Raw genomic sequence first — 22,912 nt, 5'->3', positions numbered from 1 at the left:
ACAGAGTGTCCCATTTTATGCATTTCCATTTATCAGGACTGCTTTATATGAAACAAACGGCTCAATCAACCTCCCAACAGTCAACAAACATCCTATCTCATTAAACAGAAATGAGATAGCAAACAGACAAGAGGCTATTTTTCCACCTAATGCAGTTTTAACGAAAACATGGTTATTTTGTTATGGCATGACAACTGTCTGAACCACCTCTATGTGAACCCCCCCCCCCCCCCCAAAATAATCAGATTTTTCTAATTTCATAGGAATTCCTATGTGATGAAATGAACTAATGGGAAAAATGTGTTTTTGTTCCTATGCTAATGCTGGAATGATTAAGCTGTTTTACATTGTAGAGTGTAATCCAATAGACCGGTAACCCCAAAGAAGGGATCATTAGGATTCAGTCTATTCATGCCGTGGATGCTCCGTAGACAGGAGATGATGTGCCCTTCCCCCTAATGAATGAAATTCAACCATGCCTGGCTGCAGCAACACCAAAAAATCCCTCAATTCCTTTCTTAAGTTGCTGAAATGAGATATAGAGTTGCTGCTATATTAGGCAAGGTACTCTTCAATTTTATTCGCCGAAGAAACTCGTCATGGTCTCTCTGAGTGCATGCCTGCCTAATCAGCCCTTTTGTATTTCACAAACAATCATGAAATTTTTTTATTAGCACGCTGCTTCTTGCAGCTGCGCTGGAATGAGGGGATTAGAATGCGTTGAAACTAGGCTGCCAGGCGCGAGACGGGCGCGGGACGATAGCGCGCAGGTTAATTTCATTAAAACGCCAGCCCGGGACCAGGAGATGCTGCCGAGGGAGCTTATCGCTCAGCTGGTTAACGGGAGGGAAGGCACGCTAAAGTACGAGGGCTTTGCGATGGCTTCTTCTGTCGGGGGAAGACAGGTAAATCTCGGCCGGGTGGTGGTGATGATGATGATGATGCTGGAGAGGATGTGAGGAGAACATTCTCTCTCCTTCTCCCTGGTGTTGAAGAGGAGGGGGAAAGCGCTGCTCTGCCTGCGCCGTTCTGTCTCCAGCCAGCGGATTCCATTGACACAGGTGCCCGTTTCGGTACATGAGGTGTGTGTGTGTATAAATGCGTGAGATTAGAGATGCCAAAAGGAAGCAGCACAGGGTGAAAGGCTGAGAATAACAGGGTAAAAGAGTGAGAGGGTGAGATGTTTAGACACAGTGCTGCTTTTCCGGTCAGTGGGAGAGCAAGAGCAAGCGAGAGAGAGAGAGAAACATTCATGTGACGTGCGTGTGGTTGTGTGTGTGTGACAGCGTTCCCTCAGTGCATAGCAGAGAGACAGGTCTGCGTGCTGACACTCACTTCAACGGGCTGATGCACACTGGAGCTGCGAGCAGGACCCTCTGGGAGACGTTTGTCATTAAAACTGCCCGAGATGCTTTTAAGACCCTGATCTCTGCGCTACACGTGTTGAATCGCATACCTGCGTATCCCTCTGCATCTTAGATCACTCCACACGCTCGCGCGTTTGTGCAAACCATGGATGCTCTTTCCAACGACACGGACGGACTGGAGAACTCCTTGAAGTACTCCAAGTGTGACCAGACGGAGAAGATGTGGATTAGGCTGAAAGGAATGTAAGTGCTTCTTTGTTTCATACTCTTTCGTCAGCACTCGGTTTGATTCCTGCACGGCAGAGCGGTGTGGTTGTGTTCACTGCACGCTGTGATTCTTGGAGTGGGTGAATCTTGACTCTTGGGGCAGCAAGTGTGTGAATGTAATACTAATGAGACTGTCAAGCCTAATCAAACAATGTTGTTGTTCACATACTTGCTGCTGCTAACAGTTTTGCTTAATTAATTGAGTCTTGAAGTGTTGAGATTCAATTGTGTTTGGATTGGGACTTTTTGTGGAAAAACTTTAACAATCCAAACGTCATTTGTGGATTTAATTTTTAATGCAGATGTTAAACATTGTATTTCACCACAAACTCGGTAGTTACTACAGTTGTGTAATGCATTTTTCAGCCACAATAAATAATAACAGATAATTTATCACACTTTATACTACAAACAGAAATATTGTCCTCATTTGTAAGTCACTTTGGATAAAAGTGTCTGCTAAATGATTAAATGTAAAATTTAAAAGGATATACCCTTGCATAAAACTACAAAATATTTTAAGTATGATTAATTGATGTGCAACTGAATTAAAATTAATTTAATATTAACTAAGCATTTCAGCGTATTATTCAACAATGAATCAAACTTGAGTGCTATTTTAATATTATTTATATACTGTTAAACAATTTTAATATTTTAAATTAGATTTGATCTAATATCTTTATCAATGTTATTTTAATTTTACATAATTTATTTTATTGTAATTTTATGTTGCATTGACAACTAGCTCAAATAAGCTTGATTTTTTTTTATATGTACGTTTTTCAGTTAATGTTTATAATTGTTATATATTTATTTTTAATTAAGTTTTTCAGTTAATGTTTTTTTTCTTCTGGTTTTAGTTAACAATAATTGCCCTGCTTTATATCCAAAACAATAAAAAAAATTATATTCTCTTGACTCTTTATTTAGTATGAATGATGTACAATATTCATTTATTTTTATTATGGCAATAAATTCATTTTCCACCATAAAATGACCTGTTGCTCTAGTCGCTGCTAAAAACAAAACCTCCAGTCTGATGTTAAATGCAATGGTGCTGAAGCGGAGGGCAATTTAATCAGACATTATGACCCACAATAGAAGGAAATTTGTGGAAGTCACTGAATGGCTGATCCCTGGATTTAAACCAGTCTAGATCCTTTCACCTCCATGCAAAGCTCATCTGAGCCTCTTTGGTGAGCTCCACCTACCCCTATAGACTGATCGCGCTCTTCCAATCATCCCATCTGAGGTGGACAATGTTGTTTTGGGATGTGTTGAAACGTCCCTCCTGCTCAGTATCCAGGCCACAGTTGTTCCTCAGAATCTCCTAGTTGGAATAAACACAATCAAAATCAAAATGAATTATGTAGGCAGTTTGATATATTATGAAATATATTAGCTAATGATTTGCAATATGTTCCAATGCGTCTATGCTCAGCAAGAGCTCTAGATTTTCAGTTGCATCAGATAGCAGCAGCTTCATACGATGACTAATTCACTGCAGCGGGAAAGTGAGAATTCCTTGAGATCCTGGCTTTGTTCACACTGGAAACAGAGCATGCTGTTCTTGTCAGTCCTGACTTTTACATACGTAAAACAACTTTCTCCCATGGCATGTGCTCATTATGGCTGCAAGCTAATGTGCTTCCATTTTTTTGTCTTACAGGCAGAAGTACAAAAGCACATCTCAAAGGTAAGTCCAAAGTTGGTTTCTATTTGTGTCACAGCAATTCATTGGACCAAATGAACATTTCACGCATGACAAGTAATGCAGGCTAGATGAATCTAACCGCAATCTTATCACTCCAGCTGGGTCACTAATGGTTTCATTGCCACCTCCATAGTGTGGGGGTTGCGTAATGGGTAAAGATCTGGCGTGCTAAAGTGAAGATTGCAGCTAAAATCACGATTAAATAGGCCGATCAAGGAGCTGGAGAGATATTGACAATACAATCCAACTCTTTCACCTGTGCCAATGAACATGGTGCTCCAAGGAGACAGTCTCTGTAATTAGGCATTATTAAACTGCTAAGCATCTCGATCCAGACAAAACATCAACCAGGAACGGGACACTGGTGTTCTTCCATTTCCCTGTATGACAGCCCACACAATACAAACTGCACTCGCTGTCTGATGCTGTCTTATGATGTACGGATTACAGAAGTGGGGCAGCTCTGGAATGGAACGCTGAAGAGATTATTGCAACGCTTGCATGGCAGCTCTGTATTGATATTCCTCAAACATTCTGCTTAAGGTTTGTTCTAAAGCCCTGACATTAAGTATTGAACTTGTGCTATTGATTCAGCCCAAACCATTTAACATACAGACTTTATTCGAACTGTTTAGTGGATAATGTTAGCTTTGGGTGTGCTTTTGTAAACTGTAAGCTTTCATAGAACATTGATACACTCCTAAAAATAAAGCTTTTTTTATTGGAATCTGTGGTTCCACAAAGAGCCTTTAACATCCATGGAACCTTTTCATTGCACAAAATGTTCTTTATAGTGTTTTTTTTTTAGATTATTAAAATTATGCTTTTAAGAGCTGTTCACTGAAAAGGGAAGCAAATGGTTCTTTTATGGCATAACTGCAAAAAGCACTTTTTAGAATCTTTATTTTTAAGTAGAACACTCTTCCTTACTGTATCTATATGAATATTGAATTGTGATCAGTCTCGTCTTAATGCATAGGCAGATGCCTTCTAAGGCAGCGTTCTACAATAACTTGAGATGGAGACTTGACTTAAATGATTCCTGCCTTGCAAATGATGCAGCAAATTGATAGACACATATTAAGTGCACAATAACCGCATAATCATGAATTAATATTACATGTCAAAGCATTCAAAGTATACAGATGTAGTGCATACATCAAACAAGTGCCAATGCATTTTCTCTGACACAAAAAGCATCACTGACTCTGAAGAGCCCTGATGCCTTCACTGTCCCTCTGTGTGGAAACCTCTGTGTGGAAGCTCTTATGTGAAGGCCAATCAGAGCAGTCTAGTTCAGGTGAAGTGGCCCTCACACCCCCCCACATTACTGCCTCTGATGCTAAACACTCGCCTGCCCTCGGTAACAGCCCCACATTTATGCAATGCACACTGAGAGGTGCTACTCAAACAATGGCCTTCCTTCAAAGCACAGCTCTCCACTATCAGTTAGGCGGACCTCAGCGTGTGCACTTCAGTGTCTCTGGAGAGGACAAAAACATCTCTGCATCAGTATTCACCTCAGGAAACAAAAGTCGATTGGTAATTCATGTGTCAAAATCAGTCATGTCCCGAAGCTGGGAGAGGTTTATGTGGAAAACATTGGTTACTGTAATTGGGTGAACCTCTCAAAATCTGTCAGGAACAAGTCCAGGTGATATTTCATCCCCAATTCGAAAGAAAGAAATAAGAAATGCATTTCGCTTAAAGACAACAAAGCCTTCTTTAGAACTATTGGAATTTGTATTACATTATTTCACCCTTAAATGCATATTTTTAAAAATGTGTTGTGAAAAAAAAAGCAAATTATATATTATTGATTATGTCATGGTGGAATTTATGCTGGTTAAAATATATTTGACCAGCATGAATATATGAATTGGATTACAGTGCTTTTAATTATGAGAATCAGCATTGTGAATAATGGGGTTAAAAAGGTTTTAAAAATATGCTGTGGAAAAAGTTATATATTATTGTTAAATATATTGCAGAATTTATGCTGCTTAAAATATATTTGACCAGCATAAATGTTGGATTACTGTAATGTTTAATAATGAGAATTAGAATTGAGAATAATAATATAAAAAATCTGTTGAAAAATAAAAACGATATATTATTTGTATCTTTATTGTGGAATTTATGTTGGTAAAAATGTTTTTGAACAGCATATATATATATATATATATATATATATATATATATATATATATATATATATATATATATATATATATATATATATATATATATATATATATATATATATATTACATTAATATTTTTATTTTATTTATTTTTTTATAATGAGATTCAGCTTTAACAATAATGGGATAAAAAAAAATAATCAAATCAGAGGTAAAATGACCTGTGCATTGTTTTATGACAGTTTCTTTCTTAATCTCAGAATAAATAAATGAAATGTATTGTGATAAAAATATATACATTACTGTTAGTAGGTACACTCTAAAAATACTTGGTGGTTTTAACCCAACTTTGGGTCAAATATGGACTAACCCAACTTTTGGATTAAAAATTCAGTGTAGAAATTTAACCTAAATGCTGGGTTAGTCCATATTGGACTCAAAGCTGGGTTGAAACAAGTAAGTAAATAAATAACTCAAAAGTAAATTATCCAAATGTATTATAATAATGACAATTTCCTAGAAAATTGTCTTAATTGTTGTGAAAATAATGCCACAATGAAAAAAAAAAACGTAATTTATGTTATGTAAAAATAACCAATTCTTTTTTCCATTCATTTTAAAATGACATGACACTAACATGTATTCATGAGATTCATTTGTAAATAAGATTGCACCTCCAGTTTTGTAAGTGGTTGTTTTGTAGTGTGAGAGGTATATTCAACCACAATTATTCCTGTAGTGTGAACTTAAACAGAATGTGAGGTGACAGCTTGAGACACCTTATAATGCAGAAGATAATCAATCCAACTAATTATATCAGCAGTGTTTTAAGCACTGGGTGTTCAGCAAGCTGTCAGTAATGAATAATGCATGGTGGTCTGATTGATTAAATAACTCTAAATGATATTGATTTAAATTCTAGATGATGTTAAAATGAAGGTTTCTTAGACAAATCTGTGGAAATATAGAAGATATGAGTCATGTATCCACTAGAGGCCCCCATTTAACTGTCCCAATAAAGTTCATTTGAAATATTCACATGCATTATGTGGCTTCTTACTAAAAAGATTATTTCTAAAAGGTTCTTTGGGGAACCTAAGATGGTTCTTGTATAGTATATCTGCAACAAAAAAATACAATGTTTTTTCAATAGCCTTGTCTTTTACTGACAATGACAAAGTTACCATTATATTAATGTGGGGTCAACTTATTTACACATGAAAACAACTGCATAGATTTTCTTTTCAAACACTATTATATTCTTGGTTTCAGCTACAGCAAAACCACTTCAGAGTCACCAAAAGCTTGCTCATCCCGACCTTTCCATTAGAGCAACGCTGTCTGTAAGGCTGTTGAGTATATATAAATGTGTGAGGAGCATTGTTTTGTTAGCCCTCTTTCTCTGAAAACACAATAGAAAAGAATAAAGCATAGTACACTGAGTGTCAAGTAGCCATCCAACAATTTCCTGCTGTGTTGTCATCAGCTGTTGAAGTATAAAAGACTCTATGCAGGCTTGTGAGACGAATATAGATAAAGCATCAATTCCACACAAAATGTGCAGCATTTGCATTTGTTTTTGTTGTGTAAGTGGTAAAAAGTAAAGGAAAGGAAAGAAAATTCATAGATAAAATGTCAACATGTACACATGTACACATAACGTACTTTAAAAAAAACTTCAAAAGATCATACCCAGCTAACTGAACATTCTGCCAAGTTTTTCTCAAAGTTTTTAACAAACATTTTTCAAGTGATGATAATAGAATGTTTGTTCAGTGTTATCCGGTCTTTAATAATGTTCTTAATGATATTTTAATAACATGTTTTTTTTTCTTTCTGAAATGTTTGTTGGACGGGTGTCTTAATTGTCACTGATTATTTCAGAGAAAATTCTAAATAACATTCTGAAAATATTAGCAAATTTATAAAATAGAATGTTTTCTTAACATTTGCATAATTGAGAAACAAAGAAAAAAATCAATAAACTGGACATTTTTACCATTCAGAGAATAATGTTCAGAAATATTGCTTTCATGACTAACGGAATGTTAGCCAAATGTTCACAGAGCATATTTTTGTTTGCTGGATGAGTACCAACTTTAGCCAGTGTCTGTCAGTTCTGAGGTACACTAATTTACTAATAAACATTGACAAAATTTATGTTTAGCATGTATGCATATTTGAAATGTAAAGTCTTTCTCTCCTGGGAAACATGACTGAATATATTGCTGGCTTATCTTGCACTACAACCTTTTGTCTGATCAAATGCTCAAAAATTCACCTGCTTGTGATTAGCAAGTAGCAAACGATGGCTATTTATGGCTATTTAAAGTCTATTTGATATTTAAAATGGTCCAACTTATTAAGCCAATGGCAGAGTGAGCCCACAAGCGCAAATTGTTTAGTGTTTCAATCATCATGCTGTGTGTATTTTAAAACTAGCTGCTAATGCGAGAAAGAAAATATGACATCTGCACAGACCTTCCAGATATTTCTGCATTGTGTTGTGTGGGCTTCCTGTCAACAGGTTCCTGTCTCTCAGGCCTCGTACCATCTCTCCAGCATTTGCTAAAACATTCTGGTGACGTCTCCTGGCAACTGAGTGTTTCCTGTTCTCTGGATCTGTAGTCAGTTCAAGCTGTCCAGAAATTGGCAGATGTTAACAAACAGACCGGCATCCTGTGAGCAAAAAGGCTTAAGGGTCTTTGGTTGTGTTACTTGAGCTCATTTGGGAACGTGTATCTTATTAATCTACAGTTGTTTCGGAGAAGTCAGAGAGGCGACCATGAACATGCCAGAAGTGAGCGTCTGTTTCTGCTTCTTGTCAGAAATAAGCCACACACTCTCTTGCATGTGGGGAGAATGAATGCTGTAGTTTATTTTATCCACTTCCTATGCATATCTGTGATTTACTTGAGAGCCATTACTTTTGTACTTTGTGTGTTTACTAAAGCAAGCTAAAAACCATGTTTGGATTAGTGCACATTTATTTAAGAAGACAGTTCATTAAAAAAGAGCTTCTGTCTTCATTTACTCACTGTTACGTCATTCCGAAGTGAATAATGATCACAGCTGCCCTTGATCCCCATCCACTTTCATTATTAGAGGATTGTGTTAAATCTATCCCTTTGTGTTACATACAAAAATTGATTCACAACATAAGGGTGAGTAAATGATGACAAAACTTCAATTGTTTGTGTGAATTATTACTTTAATACCTTATTTACACTGACAGCAACTTGCAGCAACAAAGTATCCGAAAAATTATTCTTACATACTGTATAATATAATATACACTCCCATTCAAATGTTTGGAGTCAGTAGGAATTAATTAATTTACTTTATTGATTTATTTCTTTATTTATCTATTGAAGAAAGAAACAATAATGCAATAATGCAATAAATCAATAAAAGTGACAGTAAATACTTATACTTAAATACTTAAATATATATATATATATATATATACAGTATATAATCTATTTGAAATACATTTTTCATGAAAGAATCCTGAAGTATCATGGTTTCAACAAAAATATTAAGCGGCACAACTGTTTTCAACATTAATAATAAGAAGGCATGTTTCTAAATCAGTATATCATCAAGGATCATGTGACACTGAAGACTGAAAAAAAAACTCAGCTTTGCATCGCAGGAATAAATTAGATTTTAAAATATAATCAGATAGAAAACAGTCATTCTGAAATTCTAATAATATGCCTTATTTATTTGTATCTCATTTGTGATAACGTTTCAAAAGGAAGTCCACAATCCTCCATTGCTAAAATTGCTGTCAGTGTGAATTGGCTTCAGCTGGCAGCTAAACTATTTGTTTAGTGGACTGGAATACCAGAACGTTGCACCATATGTGCACCAGAACAATAATCCTGTACGACAGCTATCTACAGCTGTATTTAGAGCAGTTTAGACCATAATTTGTCCTTGCTTTTTAAATCTCTCTCTTCTAATTTTTGAAACCTCTCTTGCTTTGTTTTATGTCCACCTGATGTTGACTGTTTAAATATGGCCGGCTGACTTTGACTTGATTCGATCATGACCTGGAGGGAGATCGGCTCCCTGACAAACAATTTTGCCTGAAAATGAACGTGTAGCAATGCAATTACCATTTTCTCACATTCAATCAGTGAATGGTCGAGGCCTCTAATGATTTTGGCAAACAACAAAATCCTTGCTTTCTAAAAGAGGCTCTTTCTGTGTGATTGTGGAAGAATAAAGGAAGTGCTTTCATGACAATACTGTTTGTCATCAATATGTTGAGAGCACCTATCAAAAAGTGAAAATGCCAACCGTCCCTTCTCAATTATTTTATCACTTGCTATCAGTGTAAAGCTTCAAAGCAAAAAAAGCTGGCTATGAGTGATAAAAGAAACAGAAGTGAACAGAAAACAGAACAAAAATCCATTTATTCTTGATATCAGCACTATCCACTCCGTGCTCACGTATGATGGTTGCTATAGCAACATGAATCACAGTGTGAGGCTATAAGGTTAAATTATGATTGCTTTATCAGTTTTAGATCGGGAGAAAACTGCTTTGCCTGGCTATGAAAAAAAACAATAAAACAAACAAAATGTCTTCAGCAATTAAATGCGAAATTGTTTTGATTCTCTCCATGACATCATCTAAAATTTTCAGAGCTAAATTCAAGTTTTTTTTTTTTTTTTGACAAGTCTGTCAAGAATAAAAGAACACAAGGCTTAGAAATGGTACTGTGGGAATTTCAGTGTGACTAAGCCGACCTGAGCAGCTAAAGAGAGAGAGAGAGAGAGAGAGAGAGAGAGAGAGAGAGAGAGAGAGAGAGAGAGAGAGAGAGAGAGAGAGAGAGAGAGAGAGAGAGAGAGAGAGAGAGAGAGAGAGAGAGAGAGAGAGAGAGAGAGAGAGAGAGAGAGAGAGAGAGAGAGAGAGAGAGAAAAGAGATACTCAATCCAGGGGGAAAATTGCATTTCTCAGTGGTGGCTTATTCATAGCTCACAAGACTTCATGCTTTTCCAAATCAATATGACTTTCTTTCAAAAGTTGAGTTTTTGAATAAAAACCTGGAAGGTTATTTATGAAAATGCATTGAAAAGGATTAAAGAAGCCATGTGTAATCCATTCCGATCTGACATAATGACATCATTATTCACATGGCGCAGCTGATTGGTTTCTTTTTGCATCAGCAGCCAATGAGCTTGTTGCTCAAAATTCAAATACTCATCTAGCTAATGCTTGCTGTAGCACTTGCAGTGACACTTCAGAAACTCTCCACCTTCCCCAGCTCCATCTGTATAGATCTGCTATGGGGTAATTTCATGCATGTTATATATGAGGTTATATTATATATCTTATATGTGCAGCAGCAGTATTTCTTCTGTGTTCTCAGCACCTTGTTTTTGAATGTCTTGGCAGTAGCATGTCTCGGTACCTGCTCTGTCGCCTCAGCAGCAACATAGCAGATCTATTCGCCAAAACCAAACACATTAACATTACAATGTTTACTACCATTGTAAAATCACAGAGAATCATCATGACAGAATCATTATTGCTGTCATGCTTGATTTGACAGCTGACAGATATTTTGAAGAATGTGTGTAACCCAAGAGTTGACGGTAGCCATTGACTCCCATAGTATGGCTACCATCATTTGCTGGATTTTCAACATTCTTCTAAATATTTTATTTTGTGCTCAACAGCTGAGATAAATTTATACAAGAAACAACCTGAGGGTGAGTAAATGACAGAATTTAAATTTTTGAGTGAACTATCCCTTTAAATTGTTGTTTTGCAAATTACATCAAATAACTTCAGTAGAATTGAGTCATATGGACTTAATATTTATTGTTTATCACCAGAGAACGAAAAAAAAAGTAGAAAAATTTGGTTTTATAACAACACAAATGTCAGCACATGATGACAAAATAAAAATGTTTGTGTAAAATATGTCTTTAATAGAGTTCCCAGGTCAACTTTGTCCTTAAATTTATAGGAGGAAAAAATTGACTATTTCTGAGATATTACTTGGTCCTTTAATAAAAAATGTTTGAGTTTATATTGAGAAGTCTGAACATCTGACATCCGAACAGTTTGAGCCATTGTTGATATCTCTTCTGAAACTCTAAAGAAGTAACATCTGAACACTAAAAGAAAAAGTATAGTCTCCATTTGCTGTCTAGGACAAACAAAGAAATCCGAGTTATGACTTTTCATCCCTGTGGGAAGCAATGGCAATTTTTAATTTAAGTTCAAAACCTATTAAGATCAAAAGGCTGTTTGAATGATGTTTGTGTGTTTTAATATTCAAGAACCAGCAGCTGATATTACCTCACTTTGATATAAAATAATCAAATGTTCAGTCAAAAGCCATCAAGGCCATTTGCACGGAAAAACACAATCTGAACAGTCTTCACATCATCTGTATGTTGCATTTAGTGCCACTTTCAACTGCAGAAATGATTTTATTTTATGTGCGTGAAGGTTTTTTAATAAGAAGTTCCATGCTTACTTGAAATGTCAAATAAATTCTCATAATATCATCATCTAAGGAATTTCATCAAAAGGGCGGTTACCACGAGCAACACACTCTTTAGCCTCATAATGGCACGAGCGATGTAAAAGGGGTCTGAGTGATGTTTTCCTCAGCCTCCTGCAGGGAATGACTCATGCTTCCCAAGGGCTTTCAGTCAAGGCTCAGTCTTTACAGAATGCACTGCAGACAAGCTAATTATCAGCATGTTAGCCTGTGCGTGCTAATTAATCCAACGTCTTGCTGTCTCAAACTTACAGCTTTGTGCTCCACTGCCCCACTAGTACAGTTCTGCCATTTATTTTCACATAAAGTGCAACACTGTTTTTTTTTGTCTGCCATGTTGTGTTCCAGTCATTTTGATCATGAGATTCTTTTAATGTTATCACATTGGACTAAAATGTACTGGCCGTTCTCACACAGGGCATACCAACTTTTTAAAAGTGTGATAATTTTTGTATGTTTTGTGAATTTTTTCTTGTCACACTTCTGTCCAGCTTACAAAACATTGCTTAGAAATTTCCTTTGTTGTGATATTATACTGGATAGAATCTTTTTATCAACATGTTCTCTTTCAGTTTGCACTGGTTTCGTGTTTCTTTTTGAAACTGATTGGTCATAGGCCTAATTGGTCTGAGCTTATGCATCTCAGTTTTTAAGTGAACATTGCCAAAATTATCCAACAATAATATATATATATATATATATATATATATTTTTTCACTCAAAAACTGAGGTGCATAAACTCACATGAATGAAATCTATGATCATCATCTCCAAAGAGAAATGCAAAACCTGTGAATAAGAAAACAAGTTGACAAAATGACAGAATCCGAGATTTGGTGACAATTTAGCATAATGTGTGATTTACATGCAGTTTTAAAAGGATGTCATTTCTGACTGGGGACACTAAATTAGGGTAAATTTCAGCACAGCACAGTGGTTAAATGCTTGAGCTCTTTAATGCAGGATGGGTTCTGTTTCGGCGATCAATGTTTTTATATTTTTCATCAGCTGAATGAAAAATATTTTTGAAAGGGATTCTAGCAGTATCGTTCCTCTGTGTCCTTATTGTTATAGTTGTGATCTGAACTTCCATTTTCTTGCAGGTTTTACATATCTGTAGCCACAGGAAATCTGAAACTTGGAAGCCAGCAGTGGAAGTAGTCACACTTCAGCCGTTTTGTGTGGGAGGTCGCAAGCTTCTGTGATTATGACACATATGAAGTAGAGCACTGAGAAATCTCCCATAGAAAAAGAAAAAAAAATCTTTAATGTCTCAGTTGTTTCTCCTAGACAGCATACAGACCAAATGGAGACTTTTTTCTGAGATATAACATGACATTTTAGCTACGATGAACTATGATGAAATTTGCAAAGATGCCTTGTGCCAGCAAATGTTAGAGATCTCAATATGACCTCAAATATTTCTCACCAAATTCTTTCAAAAGCAAAATATCTGAAATACTAGATCCATAGTAATTCCCTAGCTCTATAATCTTACTCAGTGTCAACAATTGACTCATTTGTGTGTGTGTTTTTATAATAAAAAAGCTTGTTTTACTAAGGCAGTAAAACTACTGTATATTTGTATAAACTATGCAACATTACTGAGAGCTCTTTTGTCTTTCTGTCCCTGAAAAGTGAGATTCCTGACACATGCTGTTTTAAAGATGCCGTTGTAACACATTCGATAAAGAGTGCATTTGTATTGTGGAACAAATGTTGTTAATCATGAGGTGATGAAGGCACTTTAGGACAGGAATGCAGAGAAAGCAGCAGCAGTTTGTTGCCATAGAGACCAAAAGCGCAACTTGTGGTGCAAGGCATTTGTTCAGCGTTCCACCTGCAGTTAATCTAGATACAAAAGGTTGAACGCATTTTACAAGACATAAACACTTTTCAAGACAGAAATATAGATTTGAAGAGGTAAAGGAATGCAGGTTTACTTCTATGATGTGGAGCTCTGATGAACAGCATACAGTATACAACTAGAAAATGATATGAAGTAAAGATGTATGGCGCAATAGAAATCAAAATGTTTCCACCTTTTGATGAATTACTGCTACCACATGGTCAATGCACTGCAAAAATTTTATACTTTATACTTGAGTATTTAGGTCAAATTTTCCATAAAAACAAGATCAACAACACTTACTTAAAGCAACACTGCAAAAGATTTAAAAAATATATTTTAAATTGTGTTAACATTTCACAAAATTGCTGTTTTATAATATGTTTTGATCAGATAAAGACAACTTTGGTAATCATCTGAGACTTCTTTTAAAAACAATAAAATCTTAGATTTTCTAATTTTTTGACTAGTAATGTATATATACTTAAAAGTTTAAATTTAGTGGAAAATATGCCAGTGCAGTACAACAAAATATACTCATATTTAATTTATTATTAATTTATGAAGACAAATCTTAATATTTTATTAAATAAGATGTTATCTTATTTTTACTGTACAAAATGTCAAAAAGATTCCTCATTTCAAGTTTTTAACTTGTACACAATAATCCGAAATATACCACATTTTATAAATAAAAACAGTGTGGGGTTAATAGAGACTTTTGAGTAACACACAATGTATAATTGAACCTTAAAATAAAAAAGCACTGAAAAGAATGACAGTAATGAAATTTATACTCAAGAAGTTGTGTTAATCTTTATGTACCTGGATAGACTTGACTGCAGATGGTTAGCAAATAAGACACAGGTTTTGTGGTGTTTGTGACTCTGCTCAATAGTAGGCAGGTTTCCATTACAGATTTTTGCAAAATTTTACGAAATGTCATAAATATCGATAAAAAAACCTATTGAAAATATTCCTTTTTCTAATTGCCTGAAAAGCCACCTCATGTGAACATAAAAACTTTTTTACGATATATGGGATTTTGAGAAATTGACATTTCCATTAGGAATTTTAAAAAGGAAAGGAAATTTAAAGTGTAATGGAAACGCGGCTAGTGTCTATAATAAGCAAAAGCCTTCATCTGCTTTTGCAGTTGAGGTCAGTGTTGTGGCTTTGAGACCTCACATTGTGTGACTTCGCAACATAAATTTGAGAATCAGGTACTGTTTTATCACATCTTGGGATCAGACAGTTTATCCAATGGCCATCTGATACATATGCACATACACTAAAAACCACCCATACAAACAAGCCAAATCAGTCTTTTTCTCTTGGCCAGGAATGGGTCTAGTTTCATCATTACTATAATGCAGGATGGTGGTGACCTTTGAAGTTTAATATTAAGTTTAATGTGTGTTTTCTTTCTTAGTGTCATGTGGCTTCTCTAGGGTGGTACCCAAGAAGAGCAGACAGAGCAACCTGTGCATTTGTGTTTTTAACTTTGCCTCTAAAGAAGTCCAATAATAAAGTCTGTATTGTCCTTTTGAATATCTGCTGGATTCCTGGATTGTGAAGTCTGTTGCTATAGATACTGTGGCTGGAGGCTTTCATTGGGTGTTAGACTTATCCTCTATCTTTAATCTCTTCATTGGCGGCTTTCTCCTGTATTATACCATGTGGATATGTTCAGTCATGTCTGAATGACATTTTATATTTGGCCGAGGTAGTGTTTTCCACATTGTGGTGATTCCATCTTCACGTTTCCATTCTGGATTTTAAAAACATCAAGGATTGTGGTAGGATAAGTTTTCTATACCGCAATCTCAGATATTTTTGGCTGCATATGGTATTCTGTACTGTTTCAAAAGCTAACTTGCAGTAAGTGTACAAGACTTGGTGTTTTCATATGTGATTTGGAAAATGGCAGATGTTTCTACAGCTGTTGTTTTTATCCATACTCAAAAATGTATTCAAAATGATATTTATACAGACAATTATTTAAATACACTTCTTCGATGAGCCAATCATTATTTTAATGTTAGTACTTTAAATAATAAATCGCTGGTTTAAAAATCAAACACCATTTTAAATAAATTTAAAATTAAACACCAACAACAAAAAAAAATATATAAGTGAATTTAGGCATCACACCATTATAATGTACAATCTAAAAATGGATATATGTAAAGTTAACATTTAACTATGTTATTAAATTATTGGAGTTTTTAAAGATTAATTTTGTGCAAAATTTAGCTGATGGCAAAGGCAATTTAAATGTAAAAATGAAGTAAATAAGCATGCACAATTAAATATATAGGCCAATGTTTATCCAAAACTGATAATAAAAAAATTATAAAAAAATCTAAAATTAGCCACTATGATACTGTGCTCATTAGAAGTTTAAAAAATAATGCAGTTTGATATATAGTCATGCATAACCTAAGAGGTGTACTGTACAATACCTGGAGAGCGTTATCTGTTACCTTTCCCATTCATCTCAGTGGCCAATTATATGAGCTATACAATACAGTAAATGCCATGCATCACGGAGTCGTGGGAAATGACATCATGACAATGTTGATTTGCTGAAGGCTCCTCAAGAATGCACACAGTGCTACAGCCTTCACTAGCAACTATGCTGTGCTGTGACGTCAAAGACTGCAGATGTGGAAAAATATCCCATTTCACATTAACAAGAGCCTCCAAAATGGATTCAGCAATAGCAAACATCTGCTATAATTTGACAAATTAAAAGTAAATATGTGAACACACTGCTACTTTTGAATGGCCGTCAAGGGAGTTGCATTTTAGAAGCAGATGGTGTAGTTACAGCATCTACCAACAGGGGCTAGATGGGTAAAAACAACATGCAAGGAAGCTGTTTTGTTGTCATGTGACAAGAAATCCAGGAAATGATATCACACAGGCCCTTTACTATCCTATTAAATATTAGTGCTTGTGTTATGTGTTTTATTTAAGTATAATCAAACCCTTAACACACAATTAACTAAATTAATTATTTAATGAATTAATTCATTTATGTAATTATTTAATTAATTGTTTTCATTAGAGCTGTCTATAAAGACCAGCAGGCAAAAGTAGAGTTATCGGTCAGGAGAAGGAGGTGGATTTAAAGTGCCCATACATTTTTTTTATGAGTCCTAAAACAGGTTTACATGCATGCAAGGTCAAAAAGACGTTACTTTTCTCAGAAAATAGATTTAATTTTACCTAATTTCTAAATGATTCATAAACGACTCGTGCAAAGCAGTTCAAAGAATCAGTCTCTCCAAACCCCTCCTTTCCGTGAGCCCTCAGTGCTGTGATTGGTCAGAACGCGCAGTCCTTTGTGATTGGTCCAGAGCAATATAGAGATTGGCTTTGGATCGGTGTAACTTGTACAAAGCGTGTCGGAAATGAAAGCCCATTGCCATGACAGAATGACAGCCCTGGAGACTTGTCAATACATAGAGAAGATAGTATCAATTGTACCTTACCAATTCAAGCTGGAGTCTGATGATGAAACGGTTGATCTGTCTGATCGACAAGAGACTGATTCACAAGCAGGACATTTCTCAATGGTAAGTGTCAAGTGTAAACAAGTTTGTGGTAATTATGAGATGTGATAAATTAAAATTACTCTCACAGCGAAGGATACAGCGTCTTTTCAAAATGATGTTAACCAAACTGAAATTTTACTGTGTTTGTGGGCAGGCAAGTTTGTGATGTAAAACGTGGGCGGACATTATGCAAATATGTTAATTTGTGAAATAGAGCCGTAACATATTCAAATTCCCTGACAACTTGTTTAGGAAATTGCAAGCCTTCTCTTTTTTTTGATAGGCAATAACTTTATCTATCGTGCACTGTCCATAGTTTATGTTCACATACAGCTACATGACACACTGCATGAAAGGTAGTAGTCGAAAAGGTATAATAAGGGCACTTTAATTCTATCATAAGCTCATTTTGTTATTTTTAAGGTATGGTGTGATTTGTATGTGTTTTTACAAATTTTTAAAACTATATGGCCATCTTTTGTTTAACCCACAAAATCTGACCCTGAATTCTTTATTTTTTTATAGTAAAAATGTGTGGTATTTCATGTCACATGATTAACTGGGCAACAAGAAGTGGTTCATGGGTTCATTTTGAGATCAACACCCCAATTGGTGAACCATCGTGAACAATTTTGAAACGTTTCGAAACAGTTTGACATAACAAATCATTGTTTGGGAAAATCATGTGACCTGGCCGGTTTGATATGCGCTCTGAAACACTGATTCGAAGCAAAAGATTCACAAATGTTTCGAAGCTTTGGTGAAGCAGTGTTTTGAATGCGCACATCACTACTATTTTGCAAGGTCAGTAGTTTTATATATATATATATATATATATATATATATATATTTAGATTTTGATGATTTTCCCTTGACACACCACTGTATTCATTAATTCTGTAAAAAATTTTTTTTAGAATTTTATAGAAAATAATATAAACATTTTTTTTAAAAGTGCATGACGCAAACAGATTGCATTTTCTAAGACCTTTGCACATGTATTTGAAACTAGATTTTACATTTAAAACAAAGCTTTTTTAAATGGTGAAATCTAGTCTCCTTTTCATCATCTCAGATCTCCTGATTATCTTTGAGCATGAAGCCATTATTAAAATGGCATCTGATATGCCAGAGATGACTGCCTAAACCGTCTGCTGTATTCTGTCTTTCTGAGCCTCATTATAGAGGAGTAAACAGTTTAGATTGTTTGTACTTTATTTGATGGGCCAGTTCAAAGTAACTCAAACATTACTCAGACTTTGCTGTCTGCCCCCCCCCCCCCCTCCCCCCCTCCCCCCCTCCCCCCCGTGCCCCATATTAATGTTTCTTTGAAAAATGATCACATATGTTCAATCTGTAACTGATCACAGAGCCTGGATAATTTCTGGATTACCTGAAAACATGGGATATGTTTGCTTGAGATTCATTCTGACTTTATGTGGAATTTCCTACATTCGAGTACAAATCTCGAAAACGTTTTACCACTTTTAGCCCAGTGCTAAATATTTTATTAGTGTATGCTGAAAATATAGTACTTCTTCATTTTCATTTCATTTGTATTTGGACTAGTCTAGTATTTCTCTTTGACACATCAGCATCCTGGTCTTCAAATTTGTTTTCGCTTTATTTTGTTCACTGCCTTATTAGGACACTTTAGTCTTTCTCTCCAGTGCCCATGTTTATGTAACATATCTGGATTTTATATGTCATGTTTTTTTGTTTTTTTTGATTGAGTGTTGTTGAATTTGTAATATATTAACAATGCATGTTATGTCTGATAATTATTATCTTGATGATGCGTTTTCCCAAATTAAAAGTCTATAGTGACCCCTGATGCACTATTAATGGTTTGCAGAACAGATTTTAGAACAGGTTTAATTTATTTTTCCATCTCCAGACAAAAAATAAAGATGCCATAGAAGAATCATTTCGGCTCCTCAAAGAACCTTTGAGTTATTTTCTTTGTGTTTAAAATTTCATAACATAATAAATAACATAACATTTCAAAAATCGAAAGAATCTGTTCTTTCTATAAAGAGCAGTTTGTAGAATGTAAAGGTTCTGTAAATATTAAAGGTTTTTCATGTAACCATCAATGGCAATCATGAACCTTTATTTCTGAGAGAATAGTATACAGTAGATCAGTACTTGTTTGTAGCTAATAAATCTTAAAATAAATGTATTTTTCATAAAATTGTGCCTTGCATATTTTGAAAAGGTTTATTTTTTTTGACATACTGTAAACCTGGAGACATTAATGTGTTCTTTTTAAAGATGCTTTTAATGATCAAGCAAATGTAGTTGCCAGATGTTTCTTTTTTCTCTCTCTTTTTGATGTGTCGTCCTCCTAGTCCATGCCGTTAGTCTCTGTGATTGATTGACATCCCCACTCTCCTGAAGCTAATTTTAGCATTTCCAATTATGTTATTTCTGAGGTCCACTTATAATGTTAGCAACGTTTTTGTAGTGCCAAAAACAGTCAGTATTTAGTTTTCCATGACAATTTTCCACTCTCTCCCTGACCCTTTGACTGTGTCCTAACCAGGCATGATGCAACAAGCTTCAAATCAGTTTGTATTTCCACATGCAGATAACATTTCTCAATACCAAATTTCCATTGTTGAAGTGTAAATTTAGTGTAAGTTTTTTTTTTTTTGTGCGTGTGTTTTTTTTTTTTTCCAAATGTAATATCAGAAAGATAAAGCTAGAAGCAGAAGGTTACAACGTGCTGTTTTAGCATCTGGATAAGTTTTTCAGAGATTAAAAGTTACAGTATGTTTGCAAAGTACACCAAAAGATGTAGGAAAATCAGATTCCTCATGACACAACCGTTTTAAACCCACACCTCCCGAAACAAGGACCCGCTCTGCATCGCATAACTTTGTCCACACATCACACTAAACCCAAGCCAGATTGTGATATAATTACTGTTTCCTGACAAGGGTCCAGCCCCTTTTTTGACCAGACTCTGTCCGCCAGCGTTAATTTGCGTGCTCGACAGCTTTTCTGGAAGGGAGAGCGGCTGTACAGGACATGAATCTAAGAGGAGGCAGGCATTTGGGAAGCGTTTTTGCATGAGGGACAAAGAGATAAGAGCCACCTTGAAGAGTTCAACATTGGCGCAGGAGTTCCATTGGGTGCCTGGCTCTCTGAGCGTTTGGTGTCTGCCTCAGCATTTTCTGTGATGTGGCCTTTTGCACTGGGCCGTCAGTGAGAGAGAAAGAGGAAAGGGAGGCTGTATCGGGCAGAGCACACGCCGATGTGACGAGCAGCTGGGGACAGTCTGAATGAAACCTCAGCTCACAAACTCTCTGGACTCGTGCTCTTAAATGGATGAGTATGTGACCATCAAAAGAAAGCTTCTCCATAGACCGATCTTCAGGTAAGAGGGTTTCACCTGCGGCCTCCTGGCCACTCCATTTAAATTTTCATCTTTTGTGACTGAGTTTGTCAGGGAACTCTGTTTTGAAGTTGTACGTTTGTTTTTCTGTAGTCATAAGTCTGAAGAAGATTGGCTGTAGCTTGTATTGTAATTAAGTCACCTCCTTCTTTTTAGATGTTTCTCCTGAGAGAAAATACATCACGTGTCTCTTCTTAAATTCAAAAGAGATCAGTGTCTACATCATGTTCAGATTTGACCAATCAAAAGTCAAATATCTCAGTATGGATTTATCAAGATTTTGTCCAAGTTATTCATGTGAATTTCATAGTGATAAACTCTTACTTTACAACAACAATTGTCACATTTCTCTTAAAGAATTGTAGGAGAAACATCTGAGACAAAGTCAATACATAAAAAAACTTTTGAGAGCGAATAGTATAATAATCTAAAGCATGACTTGATTCCCAGGGGCACTTCCAACCCTATCTGCTTTTTGCTCTGTTATCAGCAACAGTGCATTTCCAAAGAATGGGAGCAAAATACCCTCACTAAATGCCACTAAATGGTCATTAAGCTGTGGTTTATTGCATTCTCTGTTATTTCAAGCAGGTTGCTAATTGCTTTTTTTGTGCATGTAAAATGGAAGCAGATGTCAAACAGGTACATCTTAAGAATGCATCTCAAACTGGAGTTCTATGGTCTTGAGGATAAAGTCCCACTAGCTCTGTTTTAAAGCGCAGTGAGTTGTGTGTGTACATACTGTAGTGCTCAGGGTACGTACTCATTTGGGACCCTTATAAGTGACTGATTTGGAGCGAGCTGCATAGACAACAACAGCATGCGTCAAAAAATATTGCACACATATTCAGTACAATACTTTTATAGATTATTTTGTTATCAAATATATTATAAAGATGTTTATAATTCGCCCATCTCTCACTTTGTCCACCATCTTGGGGAACTTGTTGCAGTGCATTATGGGATTTTCTTATACATGCAGTAATGTCTTTAGAATGTAGCCAGAAGTTGTCTTAAAAGTTTTTGCAACAGTCTTTGTGTCAGAAACCTTACATCTATGTCTTAACTTCCAATGTTATCTTAGAATTATTTGTATGTAATTATAGAATTTATTTTTATTTTGAATTATTTTATGCTTTACAGTAAATCTGCCAAAAAAAAAAATGTTAATTAAAAAAAATGTAGTTTAAGCAATTTTCATTTTTAATTGAATAGTTTTTGTTTTTGTTAACAATGCCTATGTATGTAACTCGGTAGGTTTTAAAACAGAACTGTTGTTGTCAGCTGTACAGAGTTTGCAATAATGTTGTTTGAAGGACTTTTAGGCTTCTTGGGACTTCTTGGCTTTTCAAGTATCCTTGGATTTATTTCTGTATGTGTCTCTTGTTCTGTCTTGGGGCTTTCCTGGTATGTTTTGTACCCCTGATGTTCCCCTTGAGGTTCCTTTCCTTACTGACTCCAATATCAGCCTTCTGGGAGGCCTGCATGGGAATATAAGATTTCTGAAACTTGCAGGCAAGGCTCTGGAAATCAGGCTTCTCCTACCATTTGTTTGCGATGAGTAACATCCCATTGGGCAGTTCTATGTGACATCTGCAGTCCATCACATGGAGTGCTTTAAAGCATGGTTGTTTACTATGAGGACCAAACAGACAAACTGAATCAGCTGTGATTCAACCAACAAATCATCTTTTTTTTTCTGCTATATTTGTTTGTTGATCCAGACTGGTTTAAGATTATTTAATGCTGGTACAGCATTGGCTAGTAAAATTGTTTGCCCTGCTTAATACTTTTATCAACCAAAGAAAATCTTGCTGGTTAGGTTAGTTAAAAGGTTAGTGGGCCAAATCTCACTCGCTCTCATGTTGTTCTATATGACCTTCTTTCTTCTGTGTAACACTAAAGAATAAATAGTTGCTCTGTTCCAAGCAGTTACAATAAATTGGGATTTCATCCTTTTAAAAGGATGCAAAAGTACCATAAAATTATCATAAAAACAGTCCATATGTGATGTCTGATGAAAAGCACACTGGCAGAATCCATTCAGTGGTCAATCAATTGCTGGATCTCTGATGA

The 22,912-nt window shown here is 35.5% G+C and overlaps 1 protein-coding gene across 3 annotated transcripts in view; it reads left to right on the top strand.

Moving 5' to 3' along the window:
- Nucleotides 1-629: 629 nt before the first annotated feature.
- The window catches only part of LOC132095482 (dual specificity calcium/calmodulin-dependent 3',5'-cyclic nucleotide phosphodiesterase 1A-like), a 66,774-nt gene continuing 44,491 nt past the window's right edge, over nucleotides 630-22,912 (top strand). Inside the window, exons 1-3 of one of the 3 annotated variants that reach the window (XM_059500531.1) lie at nucleotides 630-1,061; nucleotides 1,480-1,610; nucleotides 3,307-3,333. In XM_059500531.1, coding sequence (XP_059356514.1) covers nucleotides 1,513-1,610; nucleotides 3,307-3,333 — 125 coding nt within the window. In that variant the 5' untranslated portion in view covers nucleotides 630-1,061; nucleotides 1,480-1,512. Of the gene's footprint in view, nucleotides 1,062-1,121; nucleotides 1,611-3,306; nucleotides 3,334-20,681; nucleotides 20,819-22,912 lie in introns of those variants that run through there. The other 2 variants (XM_059500530.1, XM_059500532.1) reach the window with 2 other exon arrangements.

This window comes from Carassius carassius, chromosome 19, assembly GCF_963082965.1.
Source record: "Carassius carassius chromosome 19, fCarCar2.1, whole genome shotgun sequence".
Taxonomy (NCBI): Eukaryota; Metazoa; Chordata; class Actinopteri; order Cypriniformes; family Cyprinidae; genus Carassius; species Carassius carassius.
This window is presented reverse-complemented; position numbering and strand designations above follow the sequence as displayed.